The sequence below is a fragment of the Puntigrus tetrazona genome, chromosome 5, assembly GCF_018831695.1.
Source record: "Puntigrus tetrazona isolate hp1 chromosome 5, ASM1883169v1, whole genome shotgun sequence".
Lineage (NCBI taxonomy): Eukaryota > Metazoa > Chordata > Actinopteri > Cypriniformes > Cyprinidae > Puntigrus > Puntigrus tetrazona.
The window spans coordinates 29298551-29323985 of record NC_056703.1 but is presented as its reverse complement, the minus strand read 5'-3'; the positions used below and the strand labels follow the sequence as shown (position 1 = coordinate 29323985).

General features: G+C 39.8%; 1 protein-coding gene across 2 annotated transcripts; it reads left to right on the top strand.

Moving 5' to 3' along the window:
* Positions 1-300: 300 nt before the first annotated feature.
* LOC122345544 (E3 ubiquitin-protein ligase UBR2-like) lies at positions 301-20843 on the top strand. 2 transcript variants are annotated; one of them, XM_043239775.1, is made up of 30 exons: positions 301-666; positions 2860-3119; positions 5046-5124; positions 5902-6012; positions 6235-6365; positions 7597-7735; positions 7977-8039; positions 8393-8513; positions 9682-9789; positions 10282-10370; positions 12175-12273; positions 13388-13551; positions 15007-15106; positions 15207-15335; positions 15416-15599; positions 16257-16318; positions 16398-16508; positions 16648-16713; positions 17138-17260; positions 17844-17907; positions 18002-18126; positions 18234-18286; positions 18366-18468; positions 18587-18635; positions 18941-19095; positions 19294-19396; positions 19494-19603; positions 20277-20357; positions 20444-20624; positions 20700-20843. In XM_043239775.1, exons 1-30 carry the CDS (start codon positions 583-585, stop codon positions 20780-20782), a joined length of 3330 nt encoding a protein of 1109 aa, XP_043095710.1. In that variant the 5' UTR covers positions 301-582; the 3' UTR covers positions 20783-20843. The 2 variants fall into 2 exon arrangements, with proteins under 2 accessions (XP_043095710.1, XP_043095708.1); XM_043239773.1 differs by lacking the exon at positions 12175-12273 and adding an exon at positions 12357-12455 and having other exon boundaries at positions 303-666.
* Positions 20844-25435: the final 4592 nt, after the last annotated feature.

Below are 25435 nucleotides of genomic sequence, written 5' to 3'. Positions count from 1 at the left end.
CAGGAATAAATTACATCTCAAAATAAATTCAGAACTTTGTTTTGATCCAAAAAAGCATCAGTGATTTTGTGAAGTTGTTGACATATTGTGCGAAACATAACTAGTTATCAGCTACTAGTCCTGATAACCGAGGGACGGAAGTATTAGGGTATCGATTGATTAATGAATTAAGTAGGATTATTGCTACTAATAATCTGCTGTAAAGCTATCAAATCTGTTTTGTGTTCGGATTCAAAAATGTGGCGTCATGCGAAGATCAACAGAGCTGCTGTGAAACGAAAACATTTCTTCATAAATCCACTGTGTGTCAAAACCGCGTTATGTAGCCTATTCAGGGCGCTTACTAGAGAAACAACAGCGCGAGGGACAGTTCAGTTACTGCGAGAGCAGCTCTTCTAAAACTCCTGCGAGAGGGAGTGGCTATTATTATGGCGTGTCACCGGGGCAACGGCGGGGACACTTTTCCATTAGTCAGCTGAAAAGTTTTCCAGCTCTTAGGCGGAAGCAGCGCGCGCGGCTGATTTCCGCTTCCCTCTCCGCCGCTCGCTTCTGCTGCTGCTGCTGCTGGACGCTGAAGGAAAGATGGCGGCGGCCGAGACCGATCGCGACGCACCGTCCGCTCTGTGTAGCGAATTCCTCAATTTCTCCGCGAAGGACACCGCTGCGGTAAGCGACAGTTTCTCAAATACTCCCCGAAACGCATCTTCCGACGAATCGAATGCATCGGTTGGCTGTAAAAGAAGCGCCGCCGATGTATTTTGGGTTTTTCTCGCCCCTCGTCTCGGGTTGTTTTGCTCAGCGTCGCTCTGCTAGCGCGCTAACGGCTAGCCCGTGAGATTTTCACACCTCAAGCTCCAAAACGCGCGCTTGACACTCGGTGTTTATTGAATGCAGCTGCGAGTGAAACATTTCGTTCGTTTCTCGCCTTTCGGGTTTAGCTCGTGGGTTCGCTGGCGGAGATATCGACGTTTAAGGAGATCTGTCAAGAGTTGGATAAAAACAACTGGCTGCTTTGTTCGTCGTCTTTACGTCATGTAGTTTACGGTGTAATTAACGTTGCCTCACGAACAGCTCTTTTAAAAGTCTTAAAAGCTAACGGTAAAACACAGCTCGGGAATGTTTGTAGTATTGTCGCATTGTAAAAATAACAAACAAACAAAAAAACAGTATTTCTGGTTTCTTTCTTTGTACAGCAGGTGTTGTGGTTTACAAACGAAACATTAATTTTATGGCCCAGTTAGGTGTTTTTCATTTTGTAAATTGGCTGACCCGCCGCATTTACATGCCGCGTCCGTCTCAAACGCGTAAGTAGGTTTGTTTTCACAGAGCAGCTCAGGTGGTGGTTGTATTAAACCGCACGCAAGTTCGGCAGACAGAAAGACAGCACTGCAGCGTCATGTGCATGCGAGACGCGGGTGACTGCGCTTTAGGTCTGCGCGGAGACCGCTTCAAGTCTCAAACAACTTTTGAATGGTCTGGAAACGGATGCTGGATTGTTTAGCAATACGCTCCGGCGCCGAATCCAGGTTAGTAGGTCGATGTAGACGGTCGCAAAGACTGCCAAGTTCCGCTTACTGTGCGCACGTAATCCCTGGCTCTCCTTACATGCGTGCGGGTGCTGCGGCACATGCGTCCTGTTGGGCATCAGCTAGGCTGTTACTGTACAACAGTGCTGTGAAAAAGGGCACACTATAAAACCTATTGAGCCATGACTCTTATGACTGTCTTCTAAAGAAGCATCTGAACTAGGAAAAGGAAAAACAAGGTGTTTGTGTCATTTCTGGAATGTTTTTTGGAGTGCATCTTGGGATTCTATTCATAATTAAGTTGTTATTGAAGTTTTATATATATATATATATATATATATATATATATATATATATATATATATATATATATATATATATATATATATATATATAGCCATGATGGTTATGAAATAAGCACTTTTAGAACAAAAGCTAGGGTATACTATTATTTTAATATTTTGGTAGAAACTTATTATAGTCACCAAGTCTGCATTTGGCCTAAAATAAAAGCCGTAATATAGTGAAAAGTATTGCAATTATTAAAATTCAATAGCTTTCTAATCCAGTCTTTAGTGTGCTTTGCTGCCTAAGAAACATTAAGACAGTTGTGCTGCTTAACTTTTTTTTTTTTTTACACTTATTATTCAGGGTTCTTTAATGAATAGAAGACTCAAAAAGAATTTCTTTGAATTTATGTAACATTTTAAGCGCTCACTTTTCACTTTTGACTGGTTTAATGCATTCTTGCTGATTTAAATGTATTCATTTATTTAAAAAAACAATTAAAGAATACATGTTTAAATTGTTTCTTATATACCCATACATAAGAAACATCAGATGAATTCTATAATAATGCATAAAGTTATGGCAGCTATATCTTGTGATGTCTCCACTTTCCTTTTTTTATTATTTAATGTAATTCTTTTTTTAATTCATTTGAAGGTTGATGCCTGAACTTAATCTGGCAAATACATTTTGAAAAATATGAAAAACAATATGCGAAATAATCAGTAGAACACGGTTATGTAATATTTAATATTATTTCCAACTTAAAATACTGTTATTGTGAAAAGATTTTGGTCATACCGCGTACCTCTATGATCTTCGTGTCATTGTACTTGTCAGAGAATAAACTTGCGTGGGAAATGTTTTAGAAAAGTACCTCGTTCCAGGCCATGCAAATATAAAACGGCGGTGCAGTCATAGACCGGCCACCTGACCTTTGTCCACCCGACCTGTTTACTTTGCCAGTTATGGTTTTAGTTCATTTCTTGGGCTCTGTGTGCCTGCTTTTTGTCAATTAATTCAATGTTTTATTATCTATCCATAGAAATGGCTGCAGGTGAGCAACCTGCCCAAAGAGGTGTACCAGCACTTGGCCTGCTACGTCCCCAAGATCTACTGCCTGGGCCCCAACCTGAACCCTCAGAACGAGGACCTGCTGGCTCAGCTGCTGCTTCAGAGCCCGCTGGAGTGGTACCTGTGCGGGGAAGAGCCGTCCCTGGGATTGGCCAAGCTGGAACAGAACAACCAGCCCTCACAGCTCTGTGGCCACGTGTTTAAAGTGGGAGAGCCGACGTACTCGTGCAGGTATCTCTTTCCGATCCACCCAAAGGAGCGCGTCAATTCTCATCTAGAGTCACAACGATTCTCAGTTCATTCGATTTCGAAAGGCACTAAAGATACAACATTGCGGCTCTCTTCCGAAACCTTGTGAGCTGCTTGCCGTCAGGTGGTTTAGTAGGTTTTGGTCTCCTAATCTCAATAAGGCTGCATTTATTCGATCCGGCTGTTTTCCAATACAAAGTATTTTCAAATTTAACCAGAAACTTTGGCATCAGTCTTCACTGGTAGTGTGTGTCACAGTTGAATTTATGAATTTCTTTCAATGTGTTATTTTATTTTTCTCCGTACCACTCGTAGGCCATGCTGTTGAAGTTGAAGTTGTCGTAGCCGTCTGACCCGGGATACTGTGGGTCAGTGTGTTCCCACAGACACGGCGGTCTTGGCTGAATTAGGTCAGGTTGCTCCGAGGTTAAGTCCTTTAGGCAAGATCGCAGTAAGCCGGCTAAGAGGCCGGAGGTGACTGGACTATGTTCTGTTCTGCTCTGTTTCTTTGAGAAATGAATAAACGGGCTCACATACATCCCCGATACTCAATCACGCTGGTATTATCAGATTTGAGTCTGATCTAGATGATGTGAATGGTGGGAGAAATATATTTAGCATCCTGAGAATTCGCGCAGGTGTCTACATTATACCTAGTTTTGTGTCTTTCGCTGCCAACACCATAGGAATACAAAGAGTCACAGAAAAAATACAAATGTGTAAAAATTGCATTGAATTTTTTTCGTCTTGTCATGATGCAGTTTGTTTATCATTTAGCTAGAATACAACACAATATGAAAGTGTCACAGAGAGAGAAAACTTTTGCCAAAATATTAAAGGCATGGCACAGAAAGCACAGTTCATGTGTGTAGCTTGCGCATTAAAGCCCTGAATGCAGGCTTTAGCAGTAGTCCGTAAGAAGAAAGCTGCTCTGAAAGGACGTCGGGAGCATAATATTGTTAGATTGCCGCTTCAAATTACGAGTTACCGACGACTACATTGTTTTCTGGCACTCAGAACTTCCCGCTGGAACGCAGACTTCTAATGTGGCACTGGATCTGATCCAAAATGCCATTTAAAAAAAAAAAAATAATTATTTTGATATTTGCTCTGGGATGGCTTAATTTATTATTGTAATCAGTGGAATCCTTACCTCTCATTCAATAAACACGAGTGAGTGCAGCGCCTACTAATTTGAAGCAAAAGTTATTCATAAAACAAACCGATTCGGAGTAACTATTTATTTTTTCTAAATGTAGGAAAAACTTAAACCACATGTGCATAAATTCTGAAAGGCTGTGTGGAAAACCTCTTACATGGCGATAGACAATTTCCCCCTTTTTGTCTAAAATATAGCTGTTTTTCACAAGTGAACACAACTTACAAGCAATATAAACAGTTATTTCTCATTTATTTATTGGTGTATAAATGTGGAATTCCTGCTTATGTTTGCACATTGGATTTAAAAGTTACCTAATAGTCTTATAGTCCTAAATGGTCTTATTGTTCAGATGCTTTCAATCAGGATAGATATTATTATTCATTCAAACTCCTTTTATGTAAATCTCTCAAACCGTTGATAGTGGGTTTTAGCCAATATTAGCCTTTAGATTGTACACATCTGCATTTTGAATTTCCAGTAGGAAAACAAATCATTAAGGTACGTTTTAATATACTGGTTTTGCATACTACAATTTGGGACACGCTAATTAAAATTGAGGACTATTTAGGACTGATAGTACGTGAATTGGGACATACTTTGTGAATGCATGCCTTAGAGTTGAGCTAAAATAGAGTATTCAAGTGTTTAGAGCGTCTCTGTGTTATTTAAAACACGGATTAATAGTAGGCAGAGTTCTTTTTTTCCTTATTTGTAATTTACACGATCGAATGTTTTCTTTTTTTTAGGGAGTGTGCAGCCGATCCAACCTGCGTGCTGTGTATGCAGTGCTTCTTAGGCAGCGTTCACAAAGAGCATCGCTACAGGGTAAGAGGAAACAGACACACACACAGCTCTTAAACATCTCCCTCAGGTATGTAACAGCGTGTTGGTGTGACAGCTGCAGGGAAAGTGTCAAATACCGAGTGTACGGGTCCATCTGCTGCAGGTCGGTCTCGTTTGCAGCAGTAGAAGCTCACTGCGCTAGTGCCACGTGGACCCTGACTTCTCGCTAACAAAAAAAAAAATCTTGTTTACATTTGCACAACCAAACTAAGTCCGAGAAGTCATTACGGCTCGACCAAAATGACAGTTTATATATATATTTTTTTAGACGGTGACTCATGGTGCAGATCTGTAAAGGTTACAGGACAGATGGAGCTGTTTATGAATTTATGAAGACCAAACAAAATGACAGCCTGCTCTCAAACCGAAACGGCACTTAAGTTATTTAAACTGTTTTGTCGCCATAGATGCATCGTTTAAAATCAGGTTGTTGCACATTTTAGCATTGGGTTTGCTCTAGAAGATATTCATGTATTAGTAACGCAGGTTTTACTATTTATTCATATTTTTAATGAGTCCCAAACTTTTTTGGAGTCACTATATATAATTTTAACCCCTTAGTGTTTTTTTTTTTTTTTTTTTTTTTTTTTTTTTTTAAGGAACACTAGATCAGACAGTCGTATGCGTCTCTTGACTAATGACTTTGTGACAACGACAGGTCTATTATTTCTAAGATACAGATGTAAGAGACTCTAGATCAGCTTTGAGCCGTCATGTGCTGCTGTCTTTGAGTAAGCGGCTCTTTTGTTCTCTCTGTAGATGACCACCTCAGGTGGAGGAGGTTTCTGTGACTGTGGCGACACGGAGGCCTGGAAGAAGGGCCCTTACTGTCAGAAACACGAGCCCAATATCAGCGACTCTTCTCAGAAGGTGAGACACCCCTTCCCTTTGTGACACGGCATCTAAATACTACAATGATTCTAAATGCCTCTTAATTCTCTACCCTACTTGGCAGTACCACACAAATACTTCAGCATGATGTAATATTCATAGGAACAGCATCGCATCCTATTCACTAGATCTTGAGGATTATTAGAGCTTATATGGGTTAAATCGGAAACAAAGCCTTGTGTTCCCTGTTGTGTTTGGCAGGATCCGTTGGCTAATCTGTCTGATGAGATGATTGCCCGCACATACAATGTTTTCTCCATCATCCTCAAATATGCTGTGGACATGCTCACCTGGGAAAAAGAAGATGAGCTACCTGAAGGCCTCGAGCCACCGTAAGATGCATTCGACTCATGCTACACCTCTTTAGTGTTTTGAAGCAGGGTCACATATTAGCGGTTCGATCAGGAACAGTAACGCTATGTCCTAACTAGACTCGATGCTTTGCCACGACACATGATTGAAAAGTATCTTTCGCGTGTTAATCAGGTTAGGTTTTGTCCTAAGTAACTGACACGTGAAATCGCTCATTTAGAAACGGTTTCTATTTCTGCTATGTCGCGGATGGAACAAAAGCATACAAACTATATGACAGTAGAGCATTTCAGGTGATTATTTGCTTTATTCAAAGTTAAACGTATCTAATATTAGTTCAATCATCATATTATGTACCTTACAGCCACACCGAAAGTAACGACAGTTTACCTCAGATCTTGAAAATAAATTAAAGCAAAGATGACCATTAAATCTGTGAACTCAGTCTGATCAAACAAGTGTATTCCTTGACACATATGTTGTAGATTTAATGGTTAAAAACTATTGTTTATAAATTAGGTTATAAACGTATCAATTTTATTGAATTTATGAATTTATCATTTATTTTGGACAGATTGCCAGTCCATCTGGCAAAGAAAAAGAAAACACAAGTTTTCTATGCATCCAAATTCTGCACAAGAAACACTTTGAAAATGGCCATCTAATAAAGTCTAATTTATTTTATTTAATTTTTTTATAGACTGGAAAAAAACAGTCTTTCTTCAGATTTCAGAGCTAAAAATTTTGTGACACTCAGATTGAGCAAATAGTTTTTCCTTTGACTGAGAAACAGTTTTCTGGGGGATGCGTTTTAGGATTACTGTATATTAGTATATTGTAGGGGTGTAATGATTTGCGTATATCATGTATCGTACGTTTATTTTTAGTTTTTGTACATTAGTTTTTATATAGCAGCATATTCTAAAAATAGAAAAAAAATAAAATGTATGTTTATTTGCGACAAAAAAAAAGACATTTATGACATTAAAACAGCAACATCTGCTGAAGTGCATTGTGCTGCATTTGTTGTCACTGGAACATCCAAGCTGAAGATAATGAGGAAATTACATGGCTTCTTTTGACAAGTGCAACCCCAACAACTAAAAGACACGCCCGTGCTGTGCTCACTAAAGTCTCCACTAACAAGGGGATAAGGATAATCGCTATGATTTGGAAAATGACCATGAATGCGCATTTCGTTGCACCCCTAGTATAATTGGAAGAAATTTAACCTGCTGATTTTTCCTTAAGGGCTCGTGGAGACACGTACTACTGCATGCTGTTTAATGATGAGGTCCACACGTACGAGCAGGTCATCTATACACTACAGAAAGCTGTGAACTGCACCCAGAAAGAGGCCGTCAGCTTCGCCACCACTGTGGACAGAGATGTAAGTTCACCTGCTGTTAGTTCAGGCTTGAAGCCAGGAATGCACTGCGTGTTTTTCAGCTGTCCCAGACGAGGGATTGGATTTGTGAAACAATTGTGGCGAATCAGAAACCCCTGCCTTTGTTTCACGATGCCAGCCTTTAGCCTGAGACAGCCGAAACCGTGCAGTGCGTTTCGGCTTAAGGTTAAGCACAGCTTGTTCTTGCGTTTGTTTATTGATCACTTCTGTTCACTGCATTCAGGGCAGGAAGTCTGTGCGCTTTGGGGACTTCCAGTTTTGCGAGCAGGCCAAATCTGTTATTGTGGTGAGTCCTAAACAATCACAAGTTTGCCTCGGATGTAAAGCTTAACGTGTTGGTTTTTTTGGTGCTCTTTGTACCTTAAGTTCTGATTAATTAGGATATTTAACTAAATATGGAGAAATACTCCCCAATTTGAATGGAACAATTTTAGCATCAGGCAATAATACATAGATTACAAACAAGAGTGATAGTTGTTATTGGTTAAACGATCATAACTATTTCTTATTATCGTTATTGCCAAAAATATGAAACTTTTGCAAAGACACATAAGAATCTCCCACAGACTGACATTATAACACACCTTGCCAATCATCTAAAACACTTTTTGTTTTGCTTTTTGAACGTGTGTTTTGCAGAGGAACACAAGTCGGCAGACGAAACCCCTGCGGGTTCAAGTCATGCACTCGTCTGTAGTGGCTCATCAGTGTTTTGCACTCAAAGCTCTCACCTGGCTCGGCCAAATCATCAGATACTCGGGTCAGTTTCTGCATCTTTATCTGGCTTTGGTTTTTGTTTTTTGTTTTCTCTCATTTGAATTCATTCCATTTAATTCTTTTGCAATAAATTTTGCTTTAAAGTGCCAATATTATGGTTTATGAAAGGTTCAAATGTTGGTTTTGGGAGTCTCCAACAACAGGTTGACATGCATGCAAGGTCAAAAAAACACTTTCATTGTCTTATAATATGCATATTATAATAATATTGTCATCTCATCATGCCTGAAGCAGTGTTTGTGAGTGCAGTGCCGCTTTGTGTACAGCGTTACCAGGAAACCACTATTTCTTTTATTTTTTAAAAAAAATTTTTTACAGCTCTAAAAGCAACATCTAGTGGCAAAGATTGAATTAGCATTTTCATTCAGCTCAATGCGAAAACGCCAAGCGGGCAGACAGTATGTTTGATGTTGACATCAACTGTTTGGTATTAGTTTTAAACGCGACTCATTTCAATGATTCAGAGTAGACTCGTTCATTTGGTAAATCTCCAGTAGCTGTGTTGAATGCAAACGGCAGTTAATACGCAGAGCCGTAGATCACTGACAAGCTACTTCAGTGGATCACCTGCGAAAATGAACGCTATATTGCATAACCTGTCAGTGATCTATGGCTTCATTTCAGAAGAGGTGATGGACATTTGCTAATCGAAGAACTGGCTTTACTAACAAGATCTACTCGTATTCTCTTTGATGGTCAGCCCCTTTCAGGCTCGTCAGTAAATGGCCACTGTTCATATCATTTTATGAAACGCCATCTTGATATTACCCAAGAGTGTTTAGAAATCATTTTACATTTAAAACTGCCATTTAGAGACCAAGCTTTATGAAAACATCTACTTATGGTTGGTGTTGAGCTGCTGCTGATCCAATACGGTTGAGTGCTTCATTGCAGACTCTCCATGATTTTGTTCAAAGCAATGTTTTGTAAATGTGGCACAAACACTTGACGCTTTGCACTATGTATATATAACGAGGAGGATGTTTTAATCTATAAAACTTGCAGGAGGATTTAATTGTAAGTCCTTAATAGTCTTCTTATGTCAGATGATCAGAGCAAATTTGATTTGTCACTTACCACTTTAACGTAGCAGTGTGCCTTTTGTCAGTGTTTGAAGAATGAGTACCTGAGTTTATTGCTGTTCCTATCAGATGCTCTGAGAAGAATCCTGTGTCAGGTGGGTCTGCAGCGAGGACCGGAGGGAGAGAACTCTTCTCTGGTGGACACTCTAATGCTTTGTGACTCCAAGATGTGGAAAGGTGAATGAAAGAGTGTGCTGGCATCAGCTACACTGAGATATTACAGCATTCGAGAAACACGCAGCCCAGTGAATGCCATGAAAGCATGTTCAGATCACACTTTACCCCAATAGAAAAACAGATTTTGATGTTTAGTATTCAAGAAAAGTTTTTATTTATTTGCATTTCATGACTGACAAGACTGATTTCCCTTCCAAGTCTCATTACCGTCATATCTGTATGTTTTACATTTTTATTTCCATTATTTTTAGTTGAGCGTCTTTCCATTCTGTCTCCTTGTTTCACATTACATAAACTTGTATATGAAACTATATTTAATTAAAAGCAACTAACCCTATAGAAAGTATGTTAATTAGTATTAACTAAATGCTGATGTAGATGTATTATATACTTTAAAACAAAATGAATCATGACTAGAACATTTTCATGATGGATTTTGTGAGATTCTCCAAGTTAAGTTATAATCCAAGTATCTAATCTTGTTTCCTGCAGGAGCAAGAAATGTTTACCATCAGCTCTTTATGAGCAGCCTACTCATGGATACAAAGTACAAGAAACTTTTCGCAATCCAGTTTGCAAAGGTAAGGCTTCATTTTACTATGGCATACTCTTATATTAAGAGTAAACCACATAAAGCCCCAAAAAGTAAAGAGAATTTTTCACATTACTCATAAATTTGCATTTTCGTGATACCTAAGGAATGGGATGGAAAAATAAATCGGTTGTCTCTTCTAAAAATTCTTTAAAAATTTACAATTATCTAGCAAATGTCAGAATTGTGAGAAGTCACCTTTATTTTACTTCATTTATTGAATGGCAGAAACAAGCTTCTGTATTAGTGTTAGGCATACTTGTTAAAGGAACACTCCACTTTTTTTGGAAATAGGCTCATTCTCCAATTCCCCCAGTTGTAGTCAGTAAGTTGAGTTTTACCATTTCTGAATCCATTCGATCTCCGGGTCTGGTGATAGCACATTTAGCATGGGTTAGCATAAATGATTGAATCCAATCAGACCAGTAGCATCGCGTTTTAAAAATAATTTTTCCTATTGTCTGGCTGTTTTTTGGGGACTACGTGATAAAACCGTGCCTGATGCGGTCATGTTATGGCAGCAAATTTGATTGCACAAGAATGGGAGTATAATTCCTGATCTCATCGGCCTAGAAAATTCCAACTTTTCATTTTCTGACGGGCTTAGTACATAGTATAATTATAGAAGTGTCAAGTTTTAAATAGTTGTTTTTTTTGTGTGATGCTACTGGTCTAATTGGATTCAATGATCTATGCTAAGCTATGCTAAAAGTGCTTTGACACTTGAATATCCAGTTCACTTTCACTTCACACTCAGTTTGATTCAGCTGATCTGGGAGGATAAGAGTTTGAGCGGCCATGCCCTGTTCAGCGAGGGGTATCGTCTCGGAGAGAGAGAGAGAGAGCATGTGTAATAGAGAGAGATACTATGACTTAGCAGAGCTGCTCTAGCTGTCTTTGATTTGCTGCCAGCTGCGGTCTTCTGACCGACCGAGTCATGCTGTGACCGCAAGAAATCTCTCTTAGAGTGCACTCTGATGTAGGGCCCTATGAAATCTGCTTTTATTCATTCATGCGCTCAAATGTGTCCGTTTTAATATTTCTGGATTGTATTTTTTTCCTCCTTAATTTAATAATTTACTAAAAATAAATAAATAAAGCTGCGTTGGTCTTATTGTAGTTTTAGGTTTTATGAAAAATAGATGGAATTGAAAAGAAAGCATAACATTTTTAAAATGTAATCCAATTAAAATTTAACACTTGCTTTTATTTTTGGGGGAAAGTGTAGAAACATTGTTAAAATTAAATTTTTAGAAAACTTTATTTTATGTATATTCTACTATATAATGGGGAGATTTCTCTCAAGTTAACCCAAACTTTTGATGTGGGTTGTAGTGAAGACCTTTGGGTTTCTGTGCGTGTGTGTTTTTAAAAAAAAAAAGCTGCTGAAGAGCTTTTTAGATTAAGTTCATGTCCTTATATGAGACTGCAGAAGCTGAAAATGACACAATCGTTACAAACCATTAAGAATATGATTGTAAGTGTACAGCCCTGCTTTTGATTTAGTTATTCATGTTTTGTATAAATCGGTTATATAGCATTTTTTACGCCTCCATTCCTCAGTTGTTTGTGTTTTCCACAAAGCAGAAACCGTAGGGCCCTGACTCGGGTAGTTTGAACAACTCCAGAAAGTTTAGCTTCAGCTCGAGTCCCCCGGCTCCACGTGTGCCCCAGTGCCGCGGTGTAACTTCAAGCCGTATGCGCCAGACACAGAGCCGAGTCGGGGGATGTAACTTCAGATGCCCCTGACCTCTGACCCGGAAGGTGAATCTGCCCCTTCCCCCTTCCCTTAGAATTACCGGCGCCTCCAGACAGATTTTATGGAGGACGATCACGAGCGTGTAGTGTCAGTGACCTCTCTGTCAGTGCAGCTCTTCACCGCTCCTACTGTGGTGAGTACCGTCAATCCCACACACCTCTCCTCTCTCTTCTGCCTCTTTCTCCTCTCCTCTGCCTCCTTCACCACTGCCTGCAGAACTATGAGCGCTTGCAGAGCGACTACGTGAAGGACGACCATGACAGGGAGTTCTCCGTCACTGATCTTTCTGTGCAAATGTTCACCGTGCCTTCTCTGGTAAGTATGTGCAGGGAGCGATGGCCTGCTGTGAGGATTTTCGGGGGTTTGGTCTCTTGTTTTCTTTTCCTTTTCATTCTTTCTCTTCCCTATACATGTTTTTTTTTTTTTTTTTACTCTTGGTTCTTAGGTTTAGGTTTTCAGATAGTCAAATAGAAAAATTGTATAAGCAATTAATAGTCAACAGTAAACACCGAGTTGTATGCAAAGTTGCACAACTTGTAAGTCAAAATTTTTATTAATAATTATATAATGGTATAATTTGTTGTAGTTGAAATGCAAATATTTAAATTTACCATAACTTTTTTCATGAAAAAAGGCACTTAAACATAATAAACAAGACCTTACTAACAGGTAAAGAATATATTAAATTTGTAAAATAGTACATAAATTCTAGGAGTATTGTTAAATATATATATTTTTTTGTAGATGACTAATATGGACATTGGATGGCTTTCTTGAGGGGAATGTAAAGTTACTTGACAGTTTATTAAAAGTTAGTATGCAGTCATCAAATGATGTTTTAGAGATGTTTTGTTCACGCTTCAAACCAGAATTGTAGATCAAGATATCAGCTGGCGGGTTTTTGTTGTAGCTTGACATAGTCACCTTGCATCAGTGGAGAAGTACTGATATAAATTCAGTAAATTATTTAGTTCTGCCAAGACCAGAAATGTATTTCTGGACCAATATTTTTGGTTTCTCCACAAACTCTTCTTGTTCTTGTTCTCTTTCTCATTTCCCCCGTGTCTCTCCCTGTCTTTACTTTTTCTCTGCACCTCCACATCTGCTTTCTCCTCTCTTTCCTCCTCCCTTTCCCTGGCTTTCGTTTGTTTTCTCTTCTTCCAGTAAATCTTTCACATCTTCTCCACCCGACCCTCCAGCGGTCGTTCTGTCAGATGTGACAGTGGTGTATGTGATTTATTTTCCAGGCGCGGATGCTGATCACAGAAGAGAACCTGATGACCACCATCATCCGCACTTTCATGGACCACCTCAGACACAGAGACCTGCAGGGCCGCTTCCAGTTTGAACGATACACCGCACAACAGGCCTTCAAATTCCGCCGAGTCCAGAGCCTTATAGGAGACCTCAAGTAAGATACTGAGCGTGTTCGCCCACTTGCACAGGACGGACTTCATAAACATTTTTTTTTAATGGCCGTGTACACGCTTGCAAGTCTTAGGAGTGACAACCCAAAAAACTGTGGGCCAGCAAGGCCTAGAGGAGAGGTTTGGGGGAAAAGCGGCATTGCTCTTTGCCTTGAGAGCGTCAGCATTGCAGATCATTGCAGAAAGTAAACAGCTATATACCAGTGTCAAAGACTTAGTTTTAGTTTAGCTTTAGACTTCTAGTTTTAGCTCAACTCAATTTCAGACAGCAGCGAGTGTTTGAAATAACTCCTGTTTGAGATCCGATGTGAATAGTGATCACCATACAAGGCAGAAATATTTTTAACCGGTGCAAAAGACTATAGTAAATCCATAAATCATATGTTAACTTTTTACCGTCACGATTGTGTATTTATTAACGCCTTTTCTTTCATAAGTCTCATCTATGCTCTGTCAGATTTATTGTTTTCACATTCATTTAACAGGGGTTTTTTTTTTTTTTTTCATTGTAACACAAGTGATTGCAGTTAATCACAAATTAATTCATGACAGTCATGCGATTTAATCATGATGAAATATTTTAAATGATTTTAGTTCATTTCATAATAATGTTTAATGTTTGCGGAGCTCCTACGGGTGATATTTTTGATGGAAAAAAAAAATAAAGAAATGATTGTTGTTTTTTTAAATGACGTATACTGTGACTACAAATAAACAAAAAACGATTCCACTGAATAAGTAGGGTGCTACAGGTCTGTGGCTATTAGCCCCGGCTGGCCCATTTAAAGCACTGGCATGCACTGGCCCATCAGTGGCAAAGTGGCTATTTGGGCATCTTGCAAGAGTGAAGAATAATTAGCTATTTGGTGTCTGACTTTTTTGTCTGTGGGTTTTAAACTACACTTTCGCTGATAGATGTGTTGTTGTGTTTATGCTTGGGAGGCTGCTTTAGCAAGCGTTGCCTTGAACGGTTGCCATGACCTTAGCGCTTTTAGGCATGTTGTTTGGTTCTGTCTCATACAGAGTTAATAAAATTGTCTGTTGCCGATATGCAAGAGTTTTGTTTTTTGTTTGTTTTTTTTTTTGTCATCACACTTTTGTTTTTCTCGAACTTGAACTTGTGTTTTTATGCCTTTTTTTTTTTTTTTTCTTCTTCCTATGCACATCTGGCAACACTGACACTACACCGGGAGGGCTTGTGAGCGCACCTATCCTGTATCAAAATGTGCTAAGATTAAGACTGTTATTTTCTTGATTCTCACATTTCCAACGCATGTTTAAACGGCTAGCCATTCAGTTCTGTAGAATAGAATTTCTATAAATAGTTGTCACTACCTGCAGTTTTCAGGGAATCATGTCACAGTGTGTATGTGGCCCTTTTGTGTCTAAAATTCCCATTCCTTGAGACGTTTGTCAGGATGTATCTCTCTTCGATGCAGGTATGTCCTGATCAGCCGTCCAACAGAGTGGACCGACCAACTCAGGGAAAAGTATCTGGAAGGTTTCGATGCTTTCTTGGAGTTGTTAAAATGCATGCAGGTGACTATACTGATTTTTGTTTTTTTACTGATCAGTGTCATTGATATTTGAAACTGGGCACTGAAACAGCTGTGTGTGTGTGCGTGTGCGTACTTTGCAGGGAATGGACCCAGTAGTGCGTCAGGTAGGGCAGCACATAGAGATGGAGCCAGAATGGGAGGCAGCGTTCACCTTACAGATGAAGCTCACACATATCATCTCTATGATGCAGGAGTGGTGTGCCAGTGATGCAAGTACTCTGTTAGTCACTTAAGTTCCCACAATGCACCATGGGACCTTGATCAAGTCTGTTATTTGTCGCATGTACAGGAGCGAGTGCTGATCGAAGCCTATAAGAAGTGCCTGAGTGCGCTGACTCACTGCCACAGTGGTTTCACAGATGGGGAGCAGCCCATAACCCTCAGCATGTGCGGCCACTCCGTCGACACCATCCGCTACTGCGTCTCTCAGGAGAAAGTCAGCATACACCTGCCCGTGTCCCGGCTTTTAGCAGGTCAGTCCGACATGCTCGTATACATGCTACAAAGTTTTGAGAATGAGGCCTCTCGCACCGCACCGAGCTACCCGCTTTGTGTTCACACCACAGGAACTAGGAATGATTTTAGTTCCAGAAACTCCATATGGAGGAACTAAATTAGCTCCTACTTCAGAGTAGGGTTTAAAAAAGTACTAGAAGGGTATCAGTGACGTAAGTGTAAGCTGACTGGATAAACGTGTACGAAAATGCCCTCACTGTGTAAACATTGTATCAGTTTATTTCTTTTATAAACTGCATTTACCTGAAGTCTACCTCATTTTCTGCTTCTATCAGCCTCAATGACATGTAGCACAGAGATTCTTTGTCCTCCTTTCTGTTTTTTCAATCGCTTAACACAGCGGCCTCCGTCCTCCTCTTAACGCTTTTTGTTTCTGTTGTTGAACGCTGTGCACAAATGATTTTGCTGTCAACCAGCTTGCGTCACTTCTTAGTATCCACTGTTGGTGCAAAATCATTCCAATACTTCAGTACTGTACTTTTAATCCTGTAGCTAAAGCGGTGTGAAAGGCCCCGTTTAGTCTGGTAGAGTTCTTTGAATTCTCATTGTGTTTGTGGAATGGAGGTAACCTCACCACATATTAGCTAAACCTCAGTGCCCTTTCTTCCTGTTAGGTTTACATGCTCTGCTGAGCAACACTGAGGTTGCCTATCGATTCCCTGAGCAGCTGCCATTGGTAAGTTTGGGGGGTTTGCTTCATGATGGTTGGTGCAAATAAGTCTCGTGATTTCTGAGGCCTCTTTTGTCTTTCGCAGAGTGAACTGAGTCCACCCATGTTGATCGAGCATCCTCTTCGCTGCCTTGTACTCTGTGCCCAGGTGCATGCTGGAATGTGGAGAAGAAATGGCTTCTCTTTAGTCAATCAGGTAGAAGCTTTTACATTTAGTTTTATGTTAATAGTCAAGACGTTTAGCAGCGTTATTACTATTAATTGCCTTTTGTGTTGATGTTACTGTTAATGCCTTTTTATTAAATGTACTGTGCTTTTTCTTATTGTTCTTGCAGATCTATTATTATCACAATGTGAAGTGTAGAGTGGAGATGTTCGATAAAGACCTCAGCATGCTTCAGGTCGGTAGCCTGAAGATATTGAATTTCAAAAGTACTCACCAAAATGTATTTAATTTTTAAAATGAAAACAGTAGCATTTAGTTATAGTTGTACATGCAAAAATCAATTTCCGTTAAAGAAAGAAATGGATTTCATTTTAATTAATGCTGTCAAATGATTAATCGCATCAGAGGTGTGTGTATATGTATACACATACAGCATATATTCACTAAAATCCTTTGGTTAATGCGCTGAAACACTGTAGTTTTAATTATTAAAACATTGTAGCAATTGTAGAGAAATAAGAATCTATGGAGATGATCAGTTTGGCACTAATGTGCTTTATTTATCATAAAAGCAAACTACAAGAAACCTTTTAGCACAATTTGAATCATTTTCTATTATGCTAAGTAGAAGTTCATATTCATGCTTTTGTTGGATTTAGGCTGGCGCTTCCATGATGGATCCAAACCACTTCCTGATGATCATGTTAAGTCGTTTTGAGCTCTATCATATCTTCAGCTCAGCAGACTGTAGAAAGAGATACAGCAGAGAGAACGCTAACAAGGTCTGCTTGCCTCCAAACCACTTTTTGTCCCCATTTCTTTTCGCTTTACTTGATTTGTCTCTGCTTGCACTCATTTCTATTGCCAGTAATATCTCTCTCTGTCTCTCTCTCTCTCTCTCTCTGTCTCTCTCTCTCTCTCTCTCTCTCTCTCTCTCTCTCTCTCTCTCTCTCTCTCTCTCTCTCTCTCTCTCTCTCTCTGTCTCTCTCTCTCTCTCTCTCTGTCTCTCTCTCTCTGTCTGTCTGTCTCTCTCTCTCTCTCTGTCTGTCTGTCTCTCTCTCTCTCTCTCTCTCTCTCTCTCTCTCTCTCTCTCTCTCTCTCTCTCTCTCTCTCTCTCTGTCTCTCTCTCTCTGTCTGTCTGTCTCTCTCTCTCTCTCTCTGTCTCTCTCTCTCTCTCTGTCTCTCTCTGTCTCTCTCTCTCTCTCTCTCTCTCTCTCTCTCTGTCTCTCTCTCTCTCTCTCTCTCTCTCTCTCTGTCTCTCTCTGTCTCTCTGTCTCTGTCTCTCTCTCTCTCTCTCTCTCTCTCTCTCTCTCTGTCTCTCTCTCTTTCTGTGTGTCTCTCTGTGTCTCTCTCTCTCTCTCTCAGGATGTGGTTCAACAGAATAACACACTAATTGAGGAGATGCTGCATCTGGTCATTATGATCGTGGGTGAGTGAATATTTCTCAAGATGCATCCTATTAAGCTTATTTGATATCCTAGATGCTTTGCTTAGATTCATGCTGTGATTTGTCTTTCCTGCAGGGGAGCGATATACAGCAGGTGTTGGTCAGGTGGAGTGCTCTGACGAGATAAGGAGAGAGATCGTTCACCAGCTATGCATTCGCCCCATGGCCCACAGCGAGCTGGTCAAAGCTCTGCCTGAGAACGTAAGTCAAGCCTCACATGTTGATGTCAAAGCAGGTGATGAGTGCCACCTGTATTTGACTGCCACCTACTGGTAGCTAATCAATTTTGCACACCTTTCTTCACACAGGAGAACAAGGAAACCGGCATGGAGAGGGTCATTGACAGTGTGGCTTTGTTTAAGTGAGTGTCCCGAATAAAAGAGTTTTATCCAAAGGGTTGAATTGGTCTGTGTGTAGCTTTGGGGAATTGTGTTGAACAGGAAGCCTGGTGTGACTGGTAGAGGACTTTATAAACTCAGGCCGGAGTGTGCCAAGATGTTCAACCTTTACTTCCACCATTACTCCAGAGCTGACCAGTCTAAGGTAACACTGCATTATCGACTTCAAAACCCATAAAGAGCAATTGTTGAGAATGATTAAAAACCTTTTTGTATGTTTTTACACCTATATTTATATTTATTTAATTATTTTTGGCCTTCAGGCTGAAGAGGCCCAAAGAAAAATAAAGAGGCAAAATGGGGAAGACTCAGGTACTAAGTTAACACACACACACACACACACACACACACACACACACACAACACACATATGCACACAGCCATACATTAAGTGTGGGTAAAAATCTAAACGACCACTTAAGTGTTTTACAAGCACTGACCTCTATTTAATGCAAATGAAAGGCTATAGACACGAGTGGACAATTAGCTGTTTACACATGTATTCATTTTAAGTGCAGTCTTCACCAATTAATGTGTTTTGGTTTATTCTGATTAATTGGGCGCCCTGATGTTATATGATGTGTTAAAACAGATTTTCTTGTGTTAATTTGTTCTAGTTCTGCCTCCACCCGTTCTGCCTCGGTTCTGCCCGCTGTTTGCCAGCCTGGTGAACATACTGCAGTGTGACGTGCTGCTGGGGATTCTGGGAGCTGTGCTGCAGTGGGCGATGGAGCCCAGCGGGGGGCACTGGTCTGAGTCCATGCTTCAAAGGGTACGTCTGTGTGTCAGGGAGACAAACTGGACCTCGCACTCATATAAGAGCATCATTTTTGATAATTGGCATCAGCACTCGCCTAATGTATACTTCTCGAGTGCCGCTCACTTGGAAAGTGTTTACATCACTGGATTATTTGAAATAGGTGTAAATTTGTGTCATGATGTTAGAACACAGTATGAACATGTCCCACAGGTGCTGCATCTCATAGGCATGGGCCTGGTGGAAGAACAGCAGCATCTCATCGGCAGCGCAGAAGATCACGATACCAACTTCAACTTCACTCTCAAAATCTCCAGTATGTCTTCGTTCTTTCCTCTCACACACACACACACACACACACACACACACACACACACACACTGAGTCGAGCTGATTGAATCTGTTCATTGTAGGACCAGGTGAGGCTCCTGCTAACACTCCCAGTATCTTGGCTCTGTTGGAAACCCTGCAGAACGCTCCTCATCTGGAGGTGCACAAGGATATGATCCGCTGGATCCTTAAGGTAAAGCTGATCCAGAATCATATTACAAAGCCACATGTTACTAGAATGAATTTGTAAATGTCTCAGCTAACCAAGAGAGGGCAGCAAAAAAAAAAAAACTAAAACGCATGCACACACACACACATTCACATATTTCTCATGAAATTTGACAACATTAATTCAAAAAAGGATTAAATCCTTTTTTTCTACAGAAATTGATTTTTGCATAATTATGGAAACAAAGCATTTATTTACAATATTTTTTTAATAGATTTGTTTTATTTTTGATAGTTTATTCGAACTTGTTTGGTACAAGAGACATAAAGTGTGTATAATATTTATTATTATTATTATTATTATTATATTTTAGGTATATATTTTTTAGTTAAATATGTAGAGTTTATAAAAACTAAACTCCTTTTAAAAAAAAAAAAAAAAAAAAACTTTTATTGTCAGTTAGCTGTATGTTTTAGTTATTTTTAACCTAATCAAAATAACCCAGCTGCATTTTAATTAAGATGAATTGGTATGTGCAGTGAAAAAAAACAAAGCATGTTTAAGTTATGTTTTTGCAAATTAACTGTTAATGTTATTAATGTATTTATGATAGAAAATACAAATAACATTTATTTGTAAAAGTATTTCAAATCTAATCCTTATGAAGGTGTTAAATTTTCATACTGTGCATCTGCAGACAGTGGCCAGCATCAAAACCACGCGGGAGTGCACGGCCAGTGCGCCCCCTAGTGACAGCTCAGGGCACAGTCAAGAGGAGGTGAGCGGAAGAAAGCCTAACACGTTTGCATCACAACTGTTTAAAGCTGCGTTGTTGTCTCACCGGATGTGTGTGTGTGTGTGCAGACGGTGCGGGATAAAGATAAGGCAGAGCGGAAGAGGAAAGCGGAGATGGCGCGGCTCCGGAGGGAAAAGATCATGGCTCAGATGTCAGAGATGCAAAGACACTTCATCAGCGAGAACAAAGAGTTGTTCCAGCAGAGCCTGGATGAGCTCGACCCTCCACCTCCTCCACTCTGGAGCACAGGTACGCACGCGTCGTCCGCCCGGAAAAATATCACGGATCAAACACGAGTTCCCTCTAATCTCTTTCTCTCGATAGCCCCAGTACGTGTGATAGCACGCTGGTCTGTGTGGGCCCTCGGCGGTGGCGTGCGGGCGGCAGTGAGAGGAGACAGGTGGTGACGTGCATCCTGTGTCAGGAGGAGCAGGAAATCAGGATCGACGGCAAAGCCATGGTGCTCGCTGCTTTGCGTCCAGCGCTCCACGGTCATGTCCAAAACCGCAGAGACCGCCACACAGCCCAGGCACGTCTTTTTATACGCGGCGTCTTTGGGTCGTCGCAGCATGTAAATGCGGCGCTCGCTTTAACGGATGCGTCGTGTTTTTGTTGCAGATAAGTATGACCCTCTGTTCATGCACCCTGACCTATCGTTCGGCACGCACACGGGCAGCTGCGGACACATCATGCACTCACACTGCTGGCAGAGGTAAGGGTCGTCAGGAGAAACGCGATGCTTCCATATGCTCTTCCTATCAGAGGAGCTAAAAATCCTAACTAATTGTCTGCTATTCTGCAGCCTTGGTTTTGGAGTAATTTTTCCCATTTATTATTGAATTGTTTCCACCTGTTGTAGGATTTAGATCATCTAGTGCTTAAAAAATTGGCAGAAAAATGTAACCCTTTAAGAGCATTGTCTTTTGAAGAGTTTTGTAACATTTTGAGTGTTCAGCAATTCTGTAGCGGTTGATAGTTGTTCTATAAAATAAACTCTTAGTTAAGTTAATACTTAACTAGTCATATAGGTTTGTTAGTTATAGTCAAGCTTTATTCCCTTAACAGTTAAAGTGGTATACTTTTTTCTATAAGCGGTCATAAGGTATTCTCTAGCAGTGTAACATACCACATCAAGTGTAAAAATAAAATATGGTAATATAGAAGCAATTTCATTTAGACATGCGTTAGCAGTGCCCCACCATTTTTCTAGTTTTAGACATTTTCAACAACAACATGACACAGAAATAAATATTATAAAATACATATTTTGAATTGTGTTAGTAAACTTACTTTATTAAAATCAAAATACATTGTATAAAATAATGACAAATATTTTTTAGTCATTGAATAAAGGAAAACAAATAATTTTAAGGTTAGGTTGGTTCTTGTGAAGAGTAGGAAAATAAATCCACGTTGCTCAAAACTTAAAGGATGGTCAGCACAAAGTCTTCAAAACATTTTACCTACGGCTTATAAAGCAGTTATCGACACAGATGCACACACCTCTACAAAATTACACAGAGTGTCAGTTTTGAGCATTTTTTTTTTTTTTTCTCAATACAGTAAACCCTAAGCGTTCCTTTGTTTGGTAAAGGTATGTGTCGTCTCCCCCCTGCAGGTACTTCCTGAAGCAGTGCAGGCTAAAGAGCAGCGCAGGCAGCAGAGCTTCGGTGCACACCAGTTGCGACGTGGAGGAACGGAGAGTTCCTGTGTCCGCTCTGTGAATGTCTGAGCAACACAGTCATTCCTCTGCTGCCTCTGGCGAAGACCGGCTGCAGGTACTCCAACAAAACGCACACTTGACTTGGACCTTGGCTGCTGCTTTTCTTTAGTAAATTCAATTAGCAATTTACAGAAGCGAACACAATCGATCACCTATTGGTTTTGGATTATTACATAATATAAACACATAACCGAAAGTGCTGAAATACTAGCTCTTTTGGTGTTACAGCCTATAAAAATATTATGCCTGCAGCACTCTAATAAATATCGTGACCAAACTGTAATGTATGAAGCGCTCAGTTTAAGTAATAGATAATTAGTGTGACCTCTCAGATTAGCGCTCCACATACCGTTGAAGGAGTAAACCATCGGAGCAGATTGCATGATTGTGGACAGTGTTAGTGTAATACTCTCATCTGTAATAAACCGGGCAACCCCTTTCATTCATTTGTGTGAAAAGGGACTGAAAGCCTCTCTCGTGAGCTCAGCGCTGCTATTAATACACACCTCCACAGGCTAAGCACCCAGTTGGTAATTTGTCATTGCACTGTAAGTCATTTGGATAAAAGCACCTTCTAAATGACTGTTTAGTAAATCCATGATAATTAGTCATACCTGCGAATTAGTTGAATTAAAATGTCATTCTTGTATCGTCTAGATTTAGTTTTTCTAGGCAGAGAGAGAAATTGCAAGCTAGTAGATACAGTGATACAAAAAAAAAAAAAATCAGTGTGGCAAGACCTTAAGTGTGCCTTAAAAATGGCTGTGAGATGGCGTGTTAGATCTGGAAGCAGCACTGCGCATGACATCAGAGCACCTCGAGAGCTTCAGAGAGCAGGCCAGCTGCATGCTTTGAATCTCTTGCATGGTGCTTTGATGTTAACCACTGATCGGTCTGGCTGGCTGCTTAAGATCTCAAACACACTCAAACAGAAGACCGCATCCTCTCGGGTTTCGTTTGTAAACTGCATATGTCTCTTTAAAAGATCTTATTTTGAAATGTTAACAATCCTATATTTGACCATTATTCTTAAGCATAATACAACAACTTACACTTATTGACTACGCAAATGTAATGCTCCGTTAACTGAAATAAACCAGGCTTCATGGCATATGCAGCCCTACGAATGCAAAAATATTTAAAACATTAATTTTACAAAATTATTTATGCATAATTATTTTAATAGAAATTTTTTAATAGAAAAAAACTTTTTTATTTATTTATTTTTATTTATTTAATTATATTTTTATGGAAGTGACTTTGTCGCATGTCGTTAAACATTGACAGAAAAGGTCCTTTATTATAAATGAAACAATGTGACACTTAAATCTGTTGCATGTTTGTCTCTCTCTGTTGAAATAGATATATTAGATATATTTGATTGAGTGTTTGTGTTTGTTGCAGCTCTGAACAGCCTGATCTGAGCCAGTGGTTGAACATCCATCACCTCTCTTCAGATGAAAGCCTTGCTCTCTGCTCACAAGAAGCCAAGGCAGCAGATGCTGCCGGTGTTGACGATATGGATGGTGTTAATGACTGTCCTCCACCTGATAGCTTCAAACTGGACTACACTCCAAAGTAAAACTACATACAAATCCTTTATAATTCCACTACACTACAGCGTCCTTGTTCAAAATCATTTACTAATAAAAGCGGCATAACTTTCTGAACCCTACTCAAGCACCATAAAGGAGATGTTGACCACGTTTGGGACGGCTACATATAAAGTGGGTCTTAAAGTGCACCCAAATGAGCAGGACCCAGCATTTCGATCATGTGCTGGGGCAGCTGTGCCTACACCATTAGTCACGAATGATCATTTAGAACAAACATTTTCTTTAATTGATATTAGTTTTAAACTGTTTATGAATAACTCTCTAGATGACGTAATTAAAGTTATAACTATATCTTGAAAATATAGAATATCGAAACTTGTTAAGATTATCCATTCTGTCTAAAGGTAAAGCATAAAACTGACAAAGACTCTTTAAACATTTTATTAATAAATATGATAAATCATTATTTTTCTGATATATCGTATTAAACATTTTACCGACGTTATTTTGTGATAATATATTGTTATTTCAAGAACAATGACAATGATTTTCTGTTTGATTGAAGATAAAATGAAACAGTTAGACATTCACTGGACTGTTAATGGATTGGATATATAATAGTATTACACCTTATGCATTTGGATGAGTTAAAGGTGACGTGTATATTAACATATCTCGACAAGTTGATGGATGAAGAAAAACCTTTGTTTGAAGTTTAAACACAGATGGTAAATAAACTGGTATGCTATTGAATATTCTTTGTTTATTAAATCAGCGGACGGATGATTATCATGTTCTTTAAATCTTACATAGACTTAGTTGACGACCAAACAAATGTTTTGTGGACGTTATTTGGTTCCTGAACTCGGTTTGCAAATATTTTCTTGAAGGGCGTCTATATTCATACTATCTGAGAATCGTTTATTAAATATTGTAGATGTTTGGCGCTGAATCTCATACCTGATAACTGATGAATCCTTACGAATCAATTATTGTGAAGTATTTTGGCGTTCCGTGTGTTTGGGTTCTGACTTTGTTCACTGATCTCGGTGGAGAATACACTTATGTAATTCTGGGCGTGAACATATTTCACCTGCTGGTAGGATTTCCTCAGCATCTTGTTCACTACACTAAACAACTACAGCAAAAAAAGCGCCTACTTGGGCTACCTGTTTGAGGAATGACCTTTGACTCTCACGTGACGCTGCAGTGACAGTGTGTGTGAGCTTGGTGCTGTCCCATCCGGTTTTCTGTCTGGATTCCTCAGGGCTGGTATAGACACTGCATGCACACTTCTGCATCGTGCAGTGGCTCCCACATAGTCAGATCCTCAACCTCCGTGCCAGGTGAGACTGTATTCACTTCCACGAGCAGCCAGAAGTCTTCATAAAGACTTGGAAATGATTGTGTTGGCTCCTGTGTGCCCATCAGAGGAGAGATCACGGATGGAGGCAGGGAGAGTGGAGGGAGCCAAGAGAGAGGAAGGAGGAGAAAGTGTGTATGTTCTACAGCATACTTGGGCATCTGGGAGGTGAAAAGCCCTTTTTACACACAATACTACCACATACAAGCAGTTGGTATTTCACCCTTCAGTGTGACCGACTCTATATAGTACTATTATTTAATGACAGTCAGATGGCTTCATTTACTCAGCGGAGAAAGTGAGATACCTCTGTCTAAAAGTTTGAGGAAATTAGAATGGAGATTGCAAAGAGTTAGAGGATGGAATTTAGCAGATTCTTGAAGTTGGCTAAGGATTCAGCTGCTCTGAGTTGGGCAGG